The sequence below is a fragment of the Grammomys surdaster genome, unplaced genomic scaffold (assembly GCF_004785775.1).
Source record: "Grammomys surdaster isolate TR1022 unplaced genomic scaffold, NIH_TR_1.0 241, whole genome shotgun sequence".
Classification (NCBI taxonomy): Eukaryota; Metazoa; Chordata; class Mammalia; order Rodentia; family Muridae; genus Grammomys; species Grammomys surdaster.
Window position 1 is genome coordinate 2,695,892 of NW_021604686.1, and position 22,630 is coordinate 2,718,521.

The window sequence follows — 22,630 nt, forward strand, 5'->3', positions numbered from 1 at the left end:
GGGGGGTCCTGGATCACTCTGGGGCATGTAGAGAGGAATGGTGGGGGCAGGTCTGGAGTAGCATCTTTAAGAGCCAAGTGAACAGAGGATGTAGTGGGACAGCAATCCAAAGCCTAGACTGTTCCTGAGTTCCTGCTAAGCCTCCTGGTCGAGGCAAGATGCAGAATGGCTAGCCAGGACACCTCCTTCATGCCAGGAGAGTTGGGTCCCGCTGCCTGGGCTGCTGCCTGGCCCAACCAATCCAGTGGGCTGGGGCCAGGAACCTTCTGGGAGGTCTTCCTACCAACCTACCAGAACACCTCCTGGTTGCCAGGGACATCGAGGCAAGAATAGCAACAAAGCCCAAAGTTGGGGTGGGACGGAATTTAAGAAATGAGTTCAAACGGGCTCAGGGGCAGGAACTGACACTGTAGCTCACCTAGTGCCTACCCTGTAGAAACGACAGTTGGTTCTCCATGACAGTAGCTTTGCCAGCCAGGAGGGCAGTTCTATTTTATTGGTGGTGAAACCTGAGAGGAGTATCATGTGCAGCCAGAAATCAAACAGCTAAGAACTAGAGCCTTGAGTCAATCCCACCAGTAATTCTCCACCATGATTAAACTTGAGAAATCTCTCTCCCCATCAAAACAGAAACTCTCCACCCGGGCAGAAGCCTGAGGGTGGAAAGAAGTCATGAGAGCAGCTGTGAGCAGAAAAGGAGTGGACATTTTCTTTCTACTTCTGCCTGGTTAAGACTGGTGTCCAGGAGTTCTAGAATATCACATGCAGGGAAAAACAGAGGAGCTACGCCATACTGCACTCTCTATAGCCTCCAAGCCCACAACTCTACCTAATCCTAACCCTTACACTAACCATTACCCTAACCCTAAACCTGACACTAACCCTAACCACTAACCACTAACCCATTACCCTAACCCATAACCCTAACCATAACCCTAACCCTAACCATAACCCTAACCACTAACCCCTTACTCTAACGCCTAACCCTAACCCTAACCACTAACCCCTTACCCTAACCCCTAACCCTAACCCTAACCCTAACCCTAACCCTAACCCTAACCCTAACCCTAACCCATGCTATCCCCTCTGCCAAGAATTCATGTGTCCTCTCTCTTTGGGAAGGTAGCCCTTTCTCGCTTTAAGGCTTCTCTGCCTTTCCCCAATTGTCCCGAGAGTACCCAGCACTGTGAAAGCTGTAATTAGTTTCCAGGGCTGCTGCTGGTGATGGTGATGGTTGGAGGGGAAGGGAGAGGTGGTGGTGGTGAGCTACAGTCTGAGAAGGAAAGGAGGAGCAGTAAGGGGTGGAAGACTGGGGGTAAGGGAGGAGGCTAGGGGCTGGAACCACCTACCACCTCTGCCCTCACTTCATGAGACGGGGTCCTCTAACCAAGAAGACAGCATGGCCTTGGACTAATACCCCCAGCATGTCCATGATGGCTAAGGCTGGCGACCTGGAAGCTGCTGGAGTCCTGGCTGTCCAGCTGCCACCCTCTCAACGTTTTCCTACACAAAGGCTGAAACCCCAGAATATCCCTTGGGCCTGACCCAGCTGTGGTCCGCCAAACCACAGGGCACAGCAGAGTTCCAGACTAGAAAACCCTTGTTTTATTCAGCACCTGGGCAATCTTGCCGTGTGGGATGGCCAAAATATAAAAATTAGAACCAACAACAGACACCATGGTGTTGCAGAGGAGAAGTAGGTACAAGACAGGGTCTGGCATCCAGAACCTCTGTGGTTTGGGTCCATGTTTACTCCCTGAGGCCGGCAGGGAGGGATGCCCCAGCGGCCAGCTGCCCTCACCCTTGGGCTAGGCGGCTGAGCTTCTTGTGGGAGGCTGCCTGGAAGTAGGTCCTGCTTTTCAAGGAGAGACAAGGGGACCTCCATCCACTCAGATCAGGACCTAAGGAAAGAGAGAGAATGTCAATTGTGTGACATCTGCAAGGTGGCCCACCTCTCTGACAGATAAAGTTTCTTGAGGTGTAGGGGTGGATCCATCTCCCCTTCAGGACCTCTTTGGGCACAGTCTCAGCATGCCTCCTGCTGGCTGCCCCAGGCCCCAGGTTCTAGCTGTTTTTGTCAAGAAACACTTGCATGCTTGTTATTTTCTAAGTCTGACTCCCCCTCCTTTTTTTCCTTAAAAAGGAGAAAAATGTTCTTTTTTCCTCTCTTCAGAAACATGATGGAAACCCACATGTGTCAGTCCCGTGGCCTTTCTGGGAACGCTCTGTGCAGCTTCCTGTGTATCCTGGCCCAGCAGCCTGCCTGTGGTCAGGGTCACAGAGCCACCCTAATAAGACCTGGGGCTTTCCAAGCACTTATGTAAAGAGGTCTTGGAAGGAAGGGCCTTCGCCTCCACAGCCACAGGCCTCAGGGGAGCACAAGGGCAAGCCCAGATGTCTACCCCCTGAGAGGGCCCTGATGGTGTGATGGGCTCCCTGTGACCTGAGACACACGAATGAGTAAGCAGGCATTAGAAACTCAGGCTTATAAAAGCTACACTGTCCGTGAAGAGCAGGAGTCAGTCATATCACCCACTGGTCATGTCCTGGGTGATGGAAGCCTGATTCTACCCCTAAGTCACCTGATCTCTGTACGAAAGTAGAGGTGGCAAGACCCATTCTTTCAGGTGTGAGCCTGTGAGTGGGAGTGATAGGTTAGTGGAAGGAAGAGCTGTCTTTAAATGTGCTCTGGTCACACACTGAACCCTGATCCTTGTCACATACTAAGTCCTGATCCTTGTCACACACTCAGACCAGGCTTGATTCTAATTACACACTGAACCCTGATGCTGATCACACACTGAACCCTGATCCTGGTCACACACTGAACCCTGATCCTGGTCACACATTGAACCCTGATCCTTGGCACACACTGAACCCTGATCCTGGTCACATACTGAACCCTGATCCTTGTCACACACTGAACCCTGATCCTTGTCACACACTGAACCCTGATCCTGGTCACACACTGAACCCTGATCCTGATCACACACTGAACCCTGATCCTGGTCACATACTGAACCCTGATCCTGGTCACACACTGAACCCTGATCCTTGTCACACACTGAGCCCTGATCCTGGTCATACACTGAACCCTGGTCCTTGTCATATACTGAAGCCTGACACTGACCATATACTGAGCCCAGATCCTGGTCACATACTGACTCCTGATCCTAGTCACACAATGAACCCTGACCCCATAGGCTTAAACTCCCATACTTGCCATCCTTTGACAAGTACACACTTTGGGGTAACAATACCTCTCTGGGGCCTTGGAGTTTCACAGCCTGACCACAATGGATGAACTAAGCTTAAAGTGCTGGGACATTTTTAGTAGAAGAATATTGCTGTGGTCTAAGCAAACATTATAAATTCACAGGGAGTAGAGGGAAGTTGTAAGTTTGTAAGCAGAGAGTTCGATGCAAAGTGCTTCCTGGAAGGAGAGATTCAGGAGAATGAGTTCATATGGCCTGGGACAGCAGGTCCTAAAAACCATGCTTAGCAACCATCCGCCAAAAGCCCAGGACCAGATCCTGTTAGCTTTCTGTATGAGGAAGATCAGGACCAGAAGTTGGCTTATTCCATCCAGAATGACTCTTAATCTGGGATTATTTAACCCAGTCCACTTGATAATGACACCGATGACCATTCCTGCTATTCTAGGCACTGGAGACCTGAACATGCTGGCATCAGGCCTGAGGTCCTTGTCCCAAGCTTAAGTGAGAAGTGAAGAAGGTAGCTCTGAGAACAAAGGTCTTATCAGAGCAAAGACACACAGACTAGGATTGCAGAGCCCGTGCATTTTAACCAGACCATCCTGCCTTCTGCCAGTTTCTATCTGAAAATCCTAGGGGACTACAGGGTCGGACCCATGTCAATACCCCATAGTCTGAGCTTCATTGTGAGCACTCAGCTTGGGGCTGGTACACATCTATATTCAACCATCAACGACTCAGCTCCGAAGTGCAAGAGTCTTAGGTATTTCAGGGAGTCCTGTCTGCTTCCCAGGTAAGAATGTGGTTGGGGTAGGAGTCAGGGGGTGGGCAAACACGTACTGGACGATTTTGCAGTTTGTTGTAGAAACATAGCGACCTGTGTAGTGGATGTTGCATCTCACCACGTTGTTGGTGAAGTCAGACTCCAGAACAATGTACTTGGGGTTCACATGCACCTGGAGAAGAGAAATGGAGACAAGGAGCCCGTCAGGAGGTTGCACCTCACCTGGTCTTCAGTGGAGAAGTAGACACAGACGTGACAGAGAGGGAGACAGATGTAGGGACAGATCTGGGGACACAGAGAGAAGAATGGGAAAGAAGGGGCAGCTGTGGTCTAGGAAAGCATCTGCTGTCTCCTTAGCAGGAGACTGGAAACCTTAGCAGAGCCAGGGACCACGCCATAGGTTCCTGCATAGGTATTGTTGTCAGATTCTGCCCCAGAGAATCCTGGGAGTGTGGGGGTGGAAGAGAGAGTCAACACCTGGTCTACTGACTCCAGCACTCCCAGCTGTCTACCGCAACAGGTCCAGCTGACCTGTCCAGGGCCCCAATGCTGCCAGGGTACTTACCATACCCTGAAGCCACCACTTCTTAAGAAAATGGCCCAAGCACGCCCACCCTGTGTTCTTTGGATGAAAGAGCAACAGAGACAAGCCATGATAGTTTGGATTAGCAGTCACTGAAGGACATGTGGTGGAGTTGGGGGTTGTAACCCTATGATAGAGCACCTACCTAGCATGGATGGTCCCCATCTTCAGTAACACAGACACACAGAGACATACAGACACACAGAGACACACAGACACACGCACAGACACACACACAGACACACAGACACACACACAGACACACACACACACAGACACACACACAGAGACATACACAGACACACAGAGACACACACACAGACACAGACACACACACAGACACAGACACACAGACACACACACAGACACACACAGACACACACACACCATACCAAGAAGAAAAAAAGAAAAACCAAAGTACTTAAAGAGAACAGGGCTGGAAAAATGACTCAGCCCCTAAGAACATTGACAGCTCTTCCAGAGGACTCAGGTTTGGTTCCCAGCACTCACAGGGCAGCTCACAACCATTTGCACTCCAGTCCCAGGGATGTAATGCCATTTTCTGGTCTCTGAAGATGCTGTACACACACAGTGCACAGATATACATACAGATGAGAAAAATTAAAAAATATTAAAAAGAACAGATATGGGCTGGAGAGATGGCTCAGTGGTTAAGTCCACTGACTGCACTTCCAGAGGTCCTGAGTTCAAATCCCAGCAACCACATGGTGGCTCACAATTATCTGTAATGAGATCTGATGCCCTCTTCTGGTGTGTCTGAAGACAGCTACAGTGTATTTATATATAATAAGTACATCTTTAAAAAATAAATAAATCTTAAATAAAAAGAACAGATATTACTTGAAATCTTAGTGTATTCTTCACAGCTTGAACTATGTGCCATTTATGTGGTTAATTTGCCCCCTTCCCTCTTTTTTGTTTTTTTGTTTTTTTGTTTTTGGCAGGGTTTCTCTGAGCATTCCTGACTGTCCTGGAACTCACTCTGTAGACCAGGCTGGGCTCGAACTCAGATATCCACCTGCCTCTGCCTCCCAAGTGCTGGAATTAAAGGCGTGCACCACCACCGCCTGGCTCACTGGCCACTTCTTACAGGTACTTGCATGGAGGACCTAAGATTTAACTTCCTGGGATCAGGCTATGGGGACATAGTCTTACACTGCATGTACGGGTGTTCCAATCTGAGGAGAGTTTCCTCAGTATGCGTGTTTTTATTTGTCCCAGTAACAAGGAATGGGGGATGAATAAGCTCACACTACTCCAGGTATCAAGAGGGGTTCCTGCCAGAAGGAATCTTGGTCACAGACGCCCTGGGGCTTGGCACATATCCTGCAAGGAACTGAGAGCCTGCCCTCCCAAACATGGGAGGATGGTCTAACTGGCTTTCTGGGTCTTTGTCATTTAGAGGGGATGGTGTCATCCTCTCCCCTGTTGCTACAGCTGGGCTAAAGAGTCCTTGGGGTCTCTAGGGAAAGAGAAGTGATGACAGCTCGAGACAGAAACCACCAGAAAGGAACATAATCTCAGGTAACGTTGCAGATGGCAGCCCGGCTGAGCAACGAGGCTGGTGGGGGCACAGTCAGAGAAGGGAGCGTCTTTTAGAAGCAGGAGGTGATACGCATGGGTATCAGGTTGGAGAGAATGTGGCAGCGCAGGGACCCTACCTTGAGGATGTAGTTCCCGGGCTGCACATCGGTTATGTCTATCCACTGGCAGTCAATGTCTGCATTGTAGGTGTCATAGCAGCCTGGACTCAGGCCCTGGGGAAAGGGGTGAACATGGGTCACATCTTAAAGCCACTCCATATCCTGTGCCCCCCACCCCCACCCCAGGGCAGTCTGGCCCTTCTACCTCTGTGCTTCCTCCCTGTCCTGGGCCTACAGTGGCTTAAGCCCTCGCTGAGCCACTGGATGGATAAGCCAAGGATAAGGGGGAGATGCCACAAGCAGAGGGGGCATGAAGTGAAGGGGCAGATGTTTACAGATGCTTGACAGAGGTCACTGGAGGAAGGGCTGAAAAGATGGATATTCTGTGGATGACGCAGTGGAAAGATGACCTTTGTCCTCTTTTAGGAAAATGAGACATGGTGTTGTCTAGACTATATGGCAATGTTCTTTTACATTTTTCAAAACAGGGTTTTTCTGTGTGGCTCTGGCTGTTCTGGAATACACTCTGTAGACCAGGCTAGCCTCACACTCGCAGAGATCCACTTGCCTTTCCCTCCTAAGTGCTGGGATAAAAGGTGTGGGCCACCATTGCCTGGTGTGGCAATGTTCTTTTATCGTCAAGACAGATACCCCTTGAAATGAGGGTAGAAGGGCTTGAGCAGGGCCCTTTGATGGTCTCAGGTCTGGCAAGAAGATCCCCAATCAGAATTAAGAGAGCACAGCCTCTCACTTGCTCATTCTTCGCTTGGCTGGCCCACGCCCATCCATCCACTCCTGCATGCACCCTGCCACACTAGCCCAACCTGCGTGTGTGAGGTGCACGCGTAGCGCTTCAGGTTGCCGAAGTCACAGGTGCTGTCCTCCAGGCAGAAGCTGGCCTTGTGTCCCTCGGCTACTTTCTTGCCTGTAGATGCGTCTAGCAGGTCATAGTGGCTGAACTCGTCCATGCTGTGGTAGTGTCTGGGGGAGGAGAGACAAGAAGATCTAGTCTCCCCAGGGCTTTTCTTACGTCCTCTCATGAAGTGATCCAGATGGCCTGCTTCCTAACTACGGGGCCCTTCTATTCCATGTCCCACAGGATAGCATCATGCTTGTCATCTCAGAATGACACCTCCTGAGGCTCCTCACTTCTTTTCTGGACTCCTTTCTGTTCTGGTCTCCCGTGGGCAAAATCCTGTATTCTAGACATTTCCATCCCATACCAAGACTGATCCGAGGGTCCCCTGAGGATCCTTGACCTAGGAGGTCCTCTCCAGGGTGGAAATGAGCATCTGCATCTCCCAGTGTTACTGGGGAGGGATTCAGGCATTGAGAGAGAGAGAGAGAGCCCTGACCGGTGAGGGTGGGGTTGGAAGAAGAAGCAAAGGCCAGCAGAGTCTACTTACTGGTGGCAGCTATGCCACTCCCAGGTGTGGCGTGGCCGGTTGGGGAGGAAGTCCGCTGTGCCTTGGTTTTTCACACGCTGGGGGAAGCGTAGTAGCACTCGGAGGTCGTAGTCGGTGGCCTCAGGGGCGTAGGCTGTGCTGTGGGGACAGGGAAAGAGACTGGAATGGTGCTGTGACCCCAAAAGTCAGCGAACGCTACGTCAGGCCCCTGTGTCCAGTCCTAGCCACTGTCCTGCCCCGAAGATCCTGTCATTTGATCTCTGCATGACAGTGAGGTCTGTCCTCTTCTCTCCAGACACCACCCAGACCTGGCCTCCTCTCCTTTCTGGCCTTCTGTGTGTGACCGGCAGCCGTTAATGGACTCAGACCACAACCTTGATGACCAGAAGCTTCCAGGCAACTCGGTTAGGGACAGTACCACTACTCTGGGAGAGGCTAGCATGTGAAAATCTTCAGAGGATAATTTAAAAACAAACGGTTCTGGGCTGATGAAGACAGCTGAGCTGGAGGAGCGTTTGCTTTGAAAGCATTTAGAACCGAGTCCAATCCTCAGAGCCCAGTCCAAGAGCTGTGTGCTCCCAGTGCCAAGGCTGAGGGAGCAGGGAGCGGGGAATCCGGGGAGCTTGCTGGCCAGTGGCCTAGCCTAATGGAAGACTTCATACTAGTGACAGACCCCCACTCAAAAGGGGTGGGTGACATCCTGGAGGATGATCTGAAAGGTTGTCCTTTGGCCCTTACTTGTACATGAATACATATCACACAGGCTCGTGCGCGCGCGCACACACACACACACACACACACACACGAACACACATAAATAAATAAACAAATATAAATAGATCCTAACAGCCACATCCAGGAGCTTCTAAACTCTTCCTTCTTCTGGACAGAGCCTTAACGAGTGGCCAAAGTGTGTGCCATGGGTATCTTGTATGTGCAACTGAAAGTCAGGTTTGAGCATCTTGGATTAAGTCTTCATGTTCCTGGTCCCCTGTGCCCCACTCCACTACAAACTGAGAGTGAGCTTCAAGGACTTTTCACCCATAAAACTTTTCTCTTCCCCCTTTCTCCCAAACTGTTTGTATTACTATAGCCCTAGGATTTATTAAGCTTCCTAGGCCCAATTCAAGTCCCTTCCTCCAGGAAGTCTGCCATGACTGCTCCACTCAGAAGCACCCTGTTTGCCTGTGAGCTCTCTACTACCTATGGCTTATCCTGATGTCACATGCACCCTGACTGGTGCAGGTGTGATTAGACCACCTCTCCCTGATGGCATGGCATCAGGACCAGCAATGTGCACTTTGTCTTCTGGAAACTTGCTCTCTGTGTGACTTTAAATTCCCAGAAGATGAAAGAGAAAAGAGGAATATCTTTTGTGAGAGAAGGGCGCGCGTGTGTGTGCGTGTGTACACACACACACACAAACACACACACACATACCAGGAAGCCTGGCTGCCAGCTCTCCTCTTTGCAGCTGACCGCTGACAGCTGTCCTGGCTGGCCTCATTTGGGGATGGGTTGTAAGGCCAGAGGCGAGAGGTGGCCCGTCTCGGGGATTAGTTCTTTCTGAGAATATGTCTGGACAGCAGACGGCTCAGACGCAAGGCCCTGTCCCTGTCTGGGGGAGGTTTGGAATCTGTCTGTGTCTGGGTTGAAACAAAACATCCTTCCTGCCTGTTTGGTGAAATCCTGTCCTGCTGTTCATCTCAGAACATCATGGGAAAGCAACAGGATCTAGCTTCTAGGCCTAGCTTGGCCACAGGCTCATGGCAAGACTTGAAGCAAATCCCCTCCCTTCTCTGGGTTTGGTCTGCAGTGTGGGACCTGGCCCAGGGCGCCAGCCCACACTTGAACCGATTGTGGAGAATTCTCCCACTGCAGGGCCTCAGACTCTGCAGACTTTTTCTCAGTCGGTAATCCCAGCCTTCCTGAAGGCCACATCCCTCCAGGCTCCTCCTTCTTTGACCTCACTCAGTCCTCCCTCCACCCCCAGTCCCAGAGCTGTGTATCCTGGTTCTTAATCTCCTCCTGCTGCCTGCTTAGTGCTGTCCTCAGAGCCTGGAATGAGGGGACCCTCACTCCATCTTGATGAGGAAGTCAGCCAGGGAAGAGGGCAGGCTACCTTCTCCTCACCCAGCTGGGAGCTCGGGGCTGGGCACTTGAGATGGTCCAGGAAGATGTAGTGAGAATTTGGCTTTGACCAAGATGATTTAGATCCGTGCAGGCTACCATGGAGACTGTATCCTTACCCCTGGAAGAACGTCAGCTGAAGTGGTGTGTTCTCCTCCCAAGGACAAGGGACACAAGACAAGGCCTGAATGGCCAGGTCAACTGAGTGGCTGCCCATGGACGGAATAAGGACACTTTGCCCATCTGTGATAACATAAGGAACTTTCACCAGAGTGTAAATCAGCTCCTCTACCCAGCACTCTGATTAGTATCGTTTAAAAAAACAAAACAAAACATGTCTTTATGAAAGAAACATTACATTGAGTTATATGCTGATGAAAGTTCTTTACCACAGAGAGATAAGAGCTTTGGTCAATGACTCTGAGGGGTACAGGGTTAAAGGTCCAGAAGTGAGTAAATGTTGACATTCCAAATGGTTTCCTAGAGAGCAAAAGCTAAGAGAGTTCTCACGTTAAAAAGTTTTGTTTTTGTTTTTTTTGTTTTTTTCCTTTTCGAGACAGGGTTTCTCTGTGTAGCCCTGGCTGTCCTGGAACTCACCCTGTAGACCAAGCTGGCCTCGAACTCAGAAATCCACCTGCCTCTACCTCCCAAGTGCTGGGATTAAAGGCGTGCGCCACCACCGCCCGGCATTAAAAGATGTTTTTAAAGTGAACAATTAAAGAGAAAAAAATATGCTTTGGTCATGGATGTCCAGAAGAGCAGCAGATCGAGGTCCCCTTTAACCAGGTCTTTCAACACAGGGAGAGAGGCCCAAAGCACAGAAGCTGAGGCCTGCAGGGACAGGGCAATGGTCTCTTCCTCTCTGCAGAATAGAACAGTACATAACTGAGGCCCCCTTGTCACCCATGCCCAGCCATTCCCTGCTGTAAGACAGGCCTGCCAGGGCCAGACGAAGTCACATCCCTGCTCGACTTATAGCTTTGTGCCCTCCAGGACTTCCCTGACACCCACACTGACCCCTGGAAATACAGAGAGCATTAATTTTAGTTCTTTTCGCTGTGCTTTAGTTTCCTAATGGGGCAGCCCATTCTTCCAGGGCTGGTGTTAAGACTGACGTCAGTCACACTGTAGTAAAGGGCCTTGTAGATAACAAATGTAGGTTGAGAGAACCTATCCCTTCCTTTCTCCTTACTCCTTGAACCAGGCAAGATGGAGAGCAGGGCTCTGAGAGGCTCGGATGCTTTGCCAGGCCCTGGGTGATGCCCACAGACTGCTTCATGCTTCACCCCAGCCTCTTACCTGGCCAGACACTTCTCCTCTGCCGCGCATCGCAAAGAGTACAGATGGGCTCTCTGCACGTATGTGGACGCCTGCACGTAGTTGGGGTCCGGGACTAAGTCAGGGAGGCCTAGAGAGAGTGGGAGAGGAAGAACACAGCACTAAAAGGGTCAGGCTGGTTACTGCTGGCTCCAAGGAGCTCCTCCACCAAACTGTTGGCCATTCTTCCTGGTCAGTGGGTCCTGGGTTCAAGGAGGTCAGCAGCAACTCAGTGGTGGTGTGGGAGCCACTGAGACATCCTAGAAGATTTGGAATGAGAACAAAACCCAAGCGCTGGAGGGAAACGGTGTCTGGAGGGTGGAATGGCATGCCATGAGGAAAGGCTTAGGAACAGGACCAGGGAGACCAAAGGATTTCCTGACAGAGCTGCTCCCTCTGTCCTCCCTCCCCAGGCCTTGCACACTAGCCAACACACCCCTCTCACCGCTATAGCAAGCCGTCTTCAAAGACCACCGGGACAGCCTGGGCTTATGGCCCAGGGTGGGCCCCAGAAGGTTCATGGGCAGAGCTAGGTGGGTATTAATTGGTAGGAGGCGGGGAAGGAAGAAAACACTTTGCCTGAGCCAGCAGAATCTGAAGCCCGATGCCAGCTGAGCTGCTCAGGATATGTGCTTCTTGGCACCTGCTGCCACTTTTGGCCGTCAGACTCCAGACCAGGCCACAGCCATCCCCTGTGGGCAACCTCTGGTGCCCAACATAAGGGAGGGCCAAGCTCCCTCCCATGCAGAGTTCAGGGGACATCTAAAGACTGCTCCAGCCTTTGTCAGAGACCCTTCCGTCTTTTATTCCATTAGTACGAGTCCTGGTAAGTTAGTACCAATAAGCAGAAACCACGGGCAGGAATCAGACCCATCTCAGTGGAATAAGGACGGGATGATCTTGACGTTGGGATGAGGGCTCAGGTGGTGGAGTTGATCCTTGCTCCACAGCTAGCTTACCGGGGAGTGCCTGGGGCTTTAAATTCTTCTCTAGAGCCTCGGAAATGATTAAGAGACTGAAGTTCCTCTTTGTATCTTAGACCTCACTCTTGGGGAGTGAGGAAGGGTGAAGGCAGGCAAGGTGGGGTGCTTGAGTCATGGAAAGGGGTGTCTAGGCTCCCTGTCTGGCAATCCCTCCCATCGGCTTAAAGGTTCTGATCGTGAGGCAAAGGAAGCCTGGCTTAACAGCCTTTGACAGAGGTACGTACCTGCATACCCTTCTCTCTCTCTCTCTCTCTCTCTCTCTCTGTCACACACACACACACACTTACAGATTCTTGCACATACACACTTACAGACTCTCACACACACACTTTTACAAACACGTACACACACTCACGTTTACAGACATGCACACACCACACACACACTTTCATATATCCCTTGGGCCCCTGCTTTGGACCTGTTCTCCCTGGGGCCTGGGCCTCAGGGGCAGCCTGGTCTGGGCAGCCAGGGTGATCTCACTTACTTGGAATGGAGCAGAAGCTTAGAGTACAGGGTGGGTGAGGATGAGGTGGCTCCTGGCAAATGGGGGACTTCCTGGCCAGCCTAGGCTCTATGACATGAGCCCCCTGGAATGTTTGCAGTCATTTCCCCAAGGGACCCTCAGGACCTCAAACCAGCTGGGAGATGGTTCTCACCCACTGATTCCCAGAAGTTTCTGGAAGAGGAGTAAGAAAGGGAGGAGGGGTCCCCTTTCCCCACCCTCTAGCAACTCTGCAATAGGTGGGTGTGGCAGCTGGTCTTAAGCCTCGTGGGCCCAGCATTCAGCACCAGACAGTCTGCCGCTCCCACCCAGGCCCTGTTTCAATAAATAGTCCACAGATGGCTCCACAGAGCTTTCCTGGCCCGACCCTTCCTCTCTAGGCTGCTTCATGAGCTGGCTGTGCAGTCCTGGACAGTGAGGAGAGCCAGAGTCCAAGGCTAGGGGCCCTTGAAGCCAGTTACAGTGTTCTTGTTCCCTCACTGAGCTTGACCCTGGCCACAAGACTGAACCCAGTGACCATACAGGAAGTCCTGGTCTAAGTTATACAGTGAGCATGCGTTCAGATCACATGTTGACTTGACCATGGTCACTCACCAAGCTTTAACTCTATGCACTAAGCCTCGATTGTAGTCACATGTTGAACCCTGATCCTGATCACATACTGAGACCTGATCCTGCTCATACTGAGACCTAACCACTGAGCTGTGATTCTTAACACACACTGAGCCCCGATCCTGTTCACACACAGAACCCAGAGCTAGGTCACACACTGAATCCTGATCCTGGGCATACTGAGCCCTGATCTATCAATAACTCTGAGCTTTGTTGTCCTTGGTTTTTTTCTCTACATAGCAAACAAAGCAAAGGACTAAGAGAAAAGACCTTTCAAAAGGAACCCTTTCTTTTTTTTGGGGGGGGGGGGTTCAAGGCAGGGTTTCTCTGTGTAGCCCTGGCTGTCCTGGAACTCACTCTGTAGACCAGGCTGGCCTTGAACTCAGAAATCATCCTGCCTCTGCCTCCCAAGTGCTGGGATTAAAGGCATGTACCACCACTTCCCTGCAAAAAGAATCCTTTCTGATTCTAATGAAGGCGTAGCTTTGGTGTAAGCCCAGGGGCTGCTGGGAGGAGTTATCTGAGAGTACACTGGAGAGACAGGCCCTCACACTTCCTGAGGTATAGTATGCCCTGTGGTCTTAAAGAGATAGGATGTGGACAGTCGTGTATTCAGTCACTAACTGTTAAAGAAGCAGAGGATGTGGCCTGCAGACAATGAGATGCAGGTCCCGCCCTCAGAGAGGACCCTACCCGAACAGAAGGAACCCACAGAGTATGAGGAAATCCGACTACAGGAAAATCCCAGTAGGGAATGAGGTATGCCCCACAATCCCAGAGTCTCAGCTCTCTCCTGTCCTTCTGTTTTTATAAAAATAAACTTTGGGGCCGAAGAAATGGCTCAGCAGTTTAGAGCACTTGCTGCTCTAGCAGAGGACCTGGTTCCACTCCCAGCACCTACATGGTGGCCCACAACCATGTGTAACTCCAGTTCCAGGGGATCTGACACTACCTTTTGGCCTCCACAGGCACTAGGCACACACATGATACACATGTATGTATGGAGGCAAAACACTCATAGAAATCGGATCAAGTGAATAAATACGAGAAAATGAACTGCTTTTTGAAGCATTCTCTACACACAAAGACACAGATTTTTGGTATCTTTAGTTTGGCAAGGTCCTCACAGATGTATGATGTCATCAACCACTACCACAACAGAGGGAGGGAGGTATCCCCAACCTGGACACATATTGATAGGGTTTTTGTTTTTTTTTTAAAAAATTTTTTAAAGTTATTTATTTTATGCATATAAGTACATTGTAGCTGTTTTCAGACACACCAGAAGAGGGCATCAGATCCCATTACAGATGGTTGTGAGCCACCATGTGGTTGCTGGGAATTGAACTCAGGACCTCTGGAAGAGCAGTCAGTGCTCTTAACTGCTGAGCCATCTCTCCAGCCCACTGATAGGGTTTTAAAGCACTGTGAATTGATTTTGTCTTCTTGGGTAGTTACATGAAATCACTCCTGTTATGAGGTCAGCATTGTCTTTCATTTTGACCACTACCAAAGTCCCCGTGACTCATCTAACTCCTCCCTCCCTACCTGTGTCCCCACCCCTTGCTATCCTGGAGGTTCAGGCTGGGTCTCCAACCTCAGCCTCAGGAACCCCTGCTGAGGTCCCAGGGAGTGCAGGGCCCTCCCTTAGCTGGTTTGTTTTACCAGGCAAGAACAAAGCCTCCTTCTTCAAGCTGTGATCTGCACAGGACAGTCTGGCCTCTCTTGTCCTGTGTGGGGCTTGGGTATGGAGGAAGGCTGGATGGTGACTGAAGGGAGAAGAAGGAAGCCTTACATTGAGATCGGAAGGTTCAGGGGATAGGGGAGGCTAGCTTGCCATTGGCTTGTAGGACACAGGCAGGGTGATCAATATAGAATGAAGTCCAGGTACTATCAGTGTGGTCACCCTTGTTCCAAGATGGGTCCAATTCAAGGACACCATCAGTTATGGCAAATAATTCTGAGGTAGGGTGGGGGTTGGCATGTATTTTCCAACAAACACGGAGTCTGTTACTCAACTCTCAGGCCTGGACCTGGAGACTAGACACATGGGTTCCGGAGAGTACTTTTCTGTGAGATTGTCATGTTTTTATAACTATGAAGAATAGGATCAACAAATTTTCTCTTCAGCCCTTACCTCCAGTCATGTTAGGTATGTCCTAGGGCACCAGCGGATCTGTACAGACTGAGTAGTTCACATCAGATGGGGCTATGTTTTTAGAACACAAATTAGGGCTGGGCATGACAGTTCACACCTTTTATCTCAGCACTTGGGAGGCAGAAGTGGGCTGAGTTTGAGGGCAGCCTGGTCTAGAAATTGAGTTCCAGGGCAGCCAGGGGGAAAAAAAAAAGGAGGAGGAAGAAGAGGAGGAGGAGCAGAAAACACAGAACGAAAAACCCCCCAAAACCACAGATGAGGGGAGTGGAGAGATGGCTCAGTGGTTGAGCACTTGTTGCTCTGACAGAAGTCCCAGGTTCAGTTTCCAGCACCCACATGGCAGCTCCAAACCATTTGTAGCTCCATAGATGGCTCCACAGAGCTTTCCTGGCCCCACCCTTCCTCTCTAGGCTGTTTCATGAGCTGGCTATGCAATTCTGGACAGTGAGGAGAGCCGGAGTCCAAGGCTAGGGGCCCTCAAAGCCAGTTCTAGTGTTCTCGTTCCCTGACTGAGCTCGACCCTGGCCACAAGAATTTGCCAGGGAATTTGATGCGATGCCCTCTTCTGGTATCTTTGGGAATCAGGCAAGAATATGGCACACCTGTATACATGTCGACAAAACATTCATATGCACATAAAGAAATGACAGTCTTGGGTTGGGGATTTAGCTCAGTGGTAGAGCGCTTGCCTAGCAAGCGCAAGGCCCTGGGTTCGGTCCTCAGCTCTGAAAAAAAAAAAATGACAGTCTTACGGGACCTGTACTGTGTCTTCATTTTTTTTCAGTCACCTTAAGCCTTCAGGACCTCTTACATGGCTTGGCACTGCTAAGGAGAAGTCTGTGGAGAGCCTCCCCACCATCTCATTTCACTAGGCTCCTGGACGGAGTGGCCTCTGAGCCCTGTTCCCACGCTTGTTCTCACTGGCTTGCTGAGCACCCGTAACCAGCTCCCTTTAGAACCCACAGGGGACATGCAGCCCTGTTCAGTTTCCTCCCTCATCTCTGTCTCAGAGGTTGGGTGTGGGTTAGAGCCCAAAGACTGTGTGACAACTTTACCTCACTGCTCGTTCTGAGGGTGGCTGGGTTCCTTGTGTTGGAGACTCGTATGTGGTCCTCTCCAGGCCTTTCTGCCTCCATGTGTCTGCTCTGACCCCCTCATCCCCAAGGCCTAGAGCCCTGTGCCAGGTCCTTGTGTTCATTCTTCTCTAGGGAGAGATGTGCTGTCCACAGCCTGGGCCAGTGTACTGGGAACACTGAGTCAGAGGACAGCAAAGACCCTTGGGATAACCGAAGCCCAGTGCTCAGCTGGGGAGGGCCTGGGTGTGAGTGAACCAGGTCCCAAACCATTAAGCAATCAGGCAGAGCTTCCTGCCATGATGGGCTCCTATGCCAAGGTAGTGAAGATCCAGCCCAGGGAAAGGCCAAACACTGCATCTCAGCTTTGTCCTCAGAGTCCACTGTGGCAGTCGGGGATCCACACAAGGACCAGCCACACTGATTCTTGTAACCAATGGCTTCAGGATAAGCCCCTGTCCTTGTGTGGTGGGCTAGGTCTGATACTGCTGGACCATTCTCATGATGGCCTCTGGGGATCTGAGGACAGTGACCAGGACCATCTTCCTGGACATAACACAAGTGTGATCCTCTAGTGGGCAACTAACCCCAGAGGTTAGTTCACCCCTGTGTTGATCTCCCAATGTTCTGGCCCATTCCCTGATCTGAGGCTCAGTTTCCCTGTCTGAAAGATGTAGGAAAGACAAAACTAACTGACTCTTGAGCCCGGGTTGGAAGGATCCAGAAACACTTGGAGATAAAAATAATTTTTTCAGAGCTATTCAATCCTTTCTCCAGCCTTGGGTAAGAGCCTGAGACCTCTCGTGACCTCAGCAGCCCATGCTTCAACAGTCAGGAAATTATCCCACTGGCTGACCCAAATCCTTCCTGCCTCATTAGAAACCTGTTCCCTCCTGCCCAGCATGCGCCTTTGCATGTGTCTGCACTTCGCCTCCTTTCCTCACGCTTTGCAGGTTCTGTGAGTTCCATAACCCTCCCCTGGCATCTGTGTTCCCTAAGCCCCTGCTGCTGGGGCTCTCCGAGGATAGGAAGTGGAATCCTACATAGCCCTAATCTCTTGAGCCCAGGACTGGAGGATAAACACAGTCCAGCAGAAACCCATCAGGCAGTTGTGAAATATGTGCTGAGAGGAATGTTTTTGGCAAGTGAACACAGCCAGACTCCAGAGGAGCCCCTAGGTGGGGAGAGCAGAAGCCTCTACCCGGCTCAGACTTGAATACAGATGAGCCAGCGCGGGGCAGAGCTGGCAGCTCCCAAACCCAGGAAATTATTAGCTAATAATTGAAACATTAAGTTGTCAGCACCCGCCCAGAGGTGCTCCACCTGTTCTCGCTAGCTTGGAGACAAGGTAGCTACAGAAGCCACTCTGCCCCATGGTGACAGGCAATTCCAGGCTCGGGGAAAGGGGCTATGATAGCTACAGAGCCGTGTCTAGAACCTTCAATGGCTCCCAACTGCCAAGAATGGAGCCTACACATTGCAGGATGGCTACAAAGGCCTTCTGCGGTCTGTCCTGAACCTTCCTGCCACTCTGAAACTCTGAGCATTCTGTTCCCTGTGCCCTTCTGTGCATGCATACCCCCCTCCTCTACTGGTCAATTCTACGAGAGCTCACCTGTCAAGCCCAACTTCCTCCCCCAGCATCCTGCTTTCTCTTCCATCGCTCACACCCATACCTAACTTCCCAACGCCGCACACTCAGCACAGCTGTTAGGCTCCTGCAGTGGCCCCCTAGTACACAGGGTGTAAAGACCAAAGACTTTAGTGGCCCTGGAAGTTCTCTATAGTCTGAGCCCTGTTAATCTTTCTGCCCAGTCTTCTATTCCATCTCTGTTTCTACTTCACTCCATGTAAGCACACCGGAGCACCCTTGGGAATTCCTGTCTTCGGATCTTTGCACCGCTGTTCCCCTGTCTGTAACGCTCCTCCTCCAGATGGCTGACTAGCTAGCTAGCTCACTCATGCCTCCTTCAACTCTTGGTTCAGATATCCCTTTGCTGAGGCCTGCAGTGGTCGCCTCTGTGAACTGCTCCCTTCCCCCTACTTTTCATCTCCTTAGACCCCTCCATTTTAGCCACAGCACCTTCTACTTTCCCTATGAATTATGTATGTAAATCACAGTACAAGCCCCCCCCCCCCCCCCAAAGCAAACAGTGCGTGTCTCTTCTCACAAACAGTGCCCAGCTGTAAGTGCTCAGGACACAGGAAGGCGCTAACATCCCTGGCAGGTGACTACGCTTCCTCAAGAGGTATTATCCACAATCCTCAGCTGGACAGGAGTTAATGGGAACAGCTGGTTTCGTAGGTGTTGTCATCTTTTGCCTGCACTGAGCTGCCAGCCTGGGTATCCCGTATGTACAGTAGGACACTGGGAGCTGGACACTTGAGCCAGGTGGATTCTTTTTTTTTTGTTTTTGGTTTTTGGTTTTTCGAGACAGGGTTTCTCTGTGTAGTTCTGGCTGTCCTGGAACTCACTCTGTAGACCAGGATTTCGAACTCAGAAATCCACCTGCCTCTGTCTCCCAAGTGCTGGGATTAAAGGCGTGTGCCACCACCGACCGGCAGAGCCAGGTGGATTCTTATTGGTTGGCAGAGAGAGAGAGAGAGAGAGAGAGAGAGAGAGAGAGAGAGAGCAAGGATGAGTCTAGGGCACTGCTCATCTGCCTGCCCAGATGCTCAGGGCCAGCATCTACAGACACTCAGTGAGCAAGCGTATGAATGCCTATACCCACAAAAACTCTGGGAATACCTGCCTTTGTGAGCCCCTCTTCCTTCTCAAGCAAAGCTGCTGTTAGTTCTCTAAGCCTCTTGGGCTTGGGAGACCTATGGTTCCAGTTGGCCCAGGAGCAGGGAGGGGAAAGGGTAGGCTGCCTTCCAAGGTTTGACACTTTGACAGCACTGGCCTCTCTCCTTTTTGTCTGGCATTCTGACTCCTTCCCCACTTCCTGGAAAATAGTCAGATGCCTGGTTTCTAGGGGCTTATCACAAGGGGGAGGGGCAAGAGACCCAAGCCCAGCCCTTACTCTGTCATCCTGAATCTACACAAAACGCCCCTGGGTTCAGCTACAGTCGGGAAGAGGTGGTTGGGTCAGTCCATGGGTGGGAACAAGGTTCAGCCTCTCCTTCAGTCCCCTGCCCCCGCTGCCCCTCCTCCGCAGGAATGCTGGGCACAGGAATTGGAAGCAGGTGTGGACTGCCTGGCTGGACTTCTGGCGGCCTCCTGTTCCCTTCCTCTCCTGCTCGTTCTAGTCACCGCCTAGGGCGTTTGCCATGTGTTCTTGGCTTGGAAAGGAAGTGGGGTGGACGCCAGCAGGGTGCTCCTGGGGAGAGGTGCCCCTCCTGAGTCCAGAAGATACACCCAGGGGCATCAAGAGAAAGGAAAGAGGGAGACAGAACTTCCTAGCTAAGCTCAGCAGTAGCTTGCTGCCAGCAAAAACACTTAACAACCCTCCCTACCCCCACTTCTACGAAGTCCCAACAACAGGGGTGGGTGTGAGGAGTGGGACAGTGTCTGCAACCTCAAGGCAAAAACAAAACAACAACACAAACACAACAAAACATTGCCCCCTTTAGAGGTTCAGACAAAAGAGTCACCGAACACCGAGTCCAGTGCCACTGTAAACACTTCCCCAAGGGGCAAGGCAGATTGAGAATGGGACAGAGAGAAGGTAGGCACCATTCCTAGTTCAAGTCGGCTGCTCATAACTCTGTGGCCTTGGCTTCTCTGAGTCTCCGTTTCCTCCTGTATAAAGTGGGTGATAACGGTATCCTATACTATACTATTAACTGTCCCTCAGGTTGTTAGGTGGCTCAAATGAGAAAACAGGAAGAAAGCGCTTGGCACAACAGAACTCATTTATAAGCAGTGGCAGCTACCATCAGATGCCTGCTTGTAAACAAGGGATGCTCCACAGAGCCGTCCAGGCTGAGGGCAGGGGAGTGGAGACCACATACGAGGGTAGTGAGGGTAGTGAGCCAGGAGCCAGGATGCCTGCCTGAGAGGAGGCCTCTCAGAAGTGCGCATTCTCTCAAACATCCACCTCCCCCTCGCAGCCACTCACCTGAGTGACCCTCTACAACTTCCTCAGTCTGGAGACTCCATTGCTCACTGAAGGAGCAACGGAGACTTCAGGGAAGGAGACAGGATGCTGAGCGGTGATTCTTATTCCGGGTATGTCACCGAACACCTCATCTGCAGAGGTGCCTGTCTTACACAGAAGCTATAAGGACCAAGTGACTTTAACTGTGAGACTGTAAGAGTGTTAGCGACTTGGCAAGTGCTGCGGTGACAGGGATGTGTCCTGCCACTCCCGTGCCACCTTCCTGTCACAGCCGGTGTCTGAGTAGCCACGGAGTGATTGAATACATGAACAAGCGAATGAGTAAATGAAGTGTCTGTGCTACGCAGTCAACACTGAAGGATTTAAAAATGCATAGCTGTGAACACAGGGTGAGCTCACAGGGACTCAAGTCCTGGCACCCCTATCAAAAGTCACCGAGTGACCCTTCATCCTGTCTCTGGAATCCGACCATTAACAGTACCGGGCTGAGGCCTAAGGATTAAAGGAGATGAAGAGGGGAGTCACTTGGAGCCTCCCCCGGATGTGAGGAGGGTGAGAGGGAGAGGCCCAGCTGGCAGAGAGGCAGGGCTCTCATCCTACCTCCCTTGCTTATCTTGTACAAAGCTTGTCTGTGGTCCCTCTGAGCCATCTCACCAAGCTTCCTCTTCTCATATTCCAAGGGCCTGTGACCTGAGTCACTAAGAGCCTGTGGGAGCAAACGAAATCATGACATCCCATATGTAGGTCACAAGGCTCAGGAGGTTCTGCAGTTCCCCAAACTCTCCATCCCGGCTGTAAGGATGTTCAGAGAGCTCACTGGGTGGAGGCCTCTGCCTGTCTGTGCATCTATTCAAAAGGTTGTGGAGGAGAGCAGAGGACCTGGAGGGGAAGGCAGGCTGGGGAAACAGGGAACCAGCCTTGTATGAGTGAGGGCAGGAAGCCAGGACAGCTCCCAGGCACTGAGGGCCTCTGCAATGCACAAGGTTGGTTAGAGAGGGCATTTCCCTGGAAACACCCTTAGATGTTAGGGGGACATGTGGTTCTAGGAGCAGCACAATGGTGGCCGTGGGTACCTGCAAAGGAGGAGGAGGAGGAAAAGAAGGGAAAGGAAGTACCTTAGACTCTGAGGTATCAGGTGGAAGTGTCAACATCCAATTGGCCTTGTCAAGACAACAATGGATGATACATGCCAAGCAAGGCTGGCACAGCCACGAGGGATGCCCCGATGCTCAGCCATCTTTGTGACCCGTTCCAGATTCAGTGGTTACGTCTTTCACAGGTTGCCTAGGCTCATGAGACAGGCCAACGTAGAAGGGGAGGAGAGCTGTGTGGTCTTTTGAGGCTGGGAGCATCTCAACACTGAGGCCATAGGCCCAAAGACTGTGAGGCTGTGATAAGCAGCAGTCAGGGCAAGTGTGCTGGAGGAGGAGGGTCTGGCAGTAGCCTCAAGGAGAGATGACATGGGGGTGGGCACAGGGCAGGGGACCTAATGGCCCTGGGAGGCAGCCAGCCACACCCCAGGCCTCTCTGAGTGGAATGTGTTGTGAGAGATGGATGAGGCATGTGAACCCCCTGGGCCTCTGGAAACCCTCCTTCACCTTTGTGACCTGTCCCAGAGTTAGAGACAAAGGTACTGCAGAAGCCTTGGGCAGCCCAGCAACCAGCAAGAGGAGAAAGAGAAGGCTGCTGAGGCAGAGGCTGAGTTCAGGACAGACACTTGGAAGCCACACACACACACAAGGGGGGACGTGGGCGGTGCTCACATGTGTTTGGTGTTGTAAGGACAGATGCACACGCCCACACACAAGCACAGGCTGCCAGCGCTGGGCCTCAGACCCCTGGGTATGTGGCCAGGAGGGATGAAGTCAGCCTCAGAGAATCTGCCCTGGGCTCCCACACCAGGCCTGGGGGGTTGATCTCAAGTACAAGGCTCGGACTTCACTGGGCTGGGATTTTCCATGGTCCTAGCTTCCCAGCAGGGTGGGGAGGGAGGTACCAATAGCAGGGGAGTCTAATGCCCCCTTCTCTAGCTTTGTTCTGGGCCCTAAGCTAGAATGTACCCCAAGTCCCTCCCCATGCTCTATTTTCTCCATGATCACAGGAGAGGGAACTTAGAGGCTGCCGGTCACCTTCCCCTGCACA

General features: G+C 51.5%; 1 protein-coding gene across 1 annotated transcript in view; it reads right to left on the minus strand.

The window, feature by feature from the left end:
- Positions 1 to 1,582: 1,582 nt before the first annotated feature.
- Loxl1 (lysyl oxidase like 1) overlaps positions 1,583 to 22,630 on the minus strand; it is a 25,048-nt gene continuing 4,000 nt past the window's right edge. Inside the window, exons 2-7 of the mRNA XM_028774548.1 lie at positions 11,082 to 11,190; positions 7,653 to 7,790; positions 7,071 to 7,227; positions 6,265 to 6,360; positions 4,056 to 4,171; positions 1,583 to 1,901 (exon numbers count right to left, since the gene is read on the minus strand). Of these exons, the coding sequence (XP_028630381.1) occupies positions 1,895 to 1,901; positions 4,056 to 4,171; positions 6,265 to 6,360; positions 7,071 to 7,227; positions 7,653 to 7,790; positions 11,082 to 11,190 (623 nt within the window). The 3' untranslated portion in view covers positions 1,583 to 1,894. The remainder of the gene's footprint in view (positions 1,902 to 4,055; positions 4,172 to 6,264; positions 6,361 to 7,070; positions 7,228 to 7,652; positions 7,791 to 11,081; positions 11,191 to 22,630) is intronic.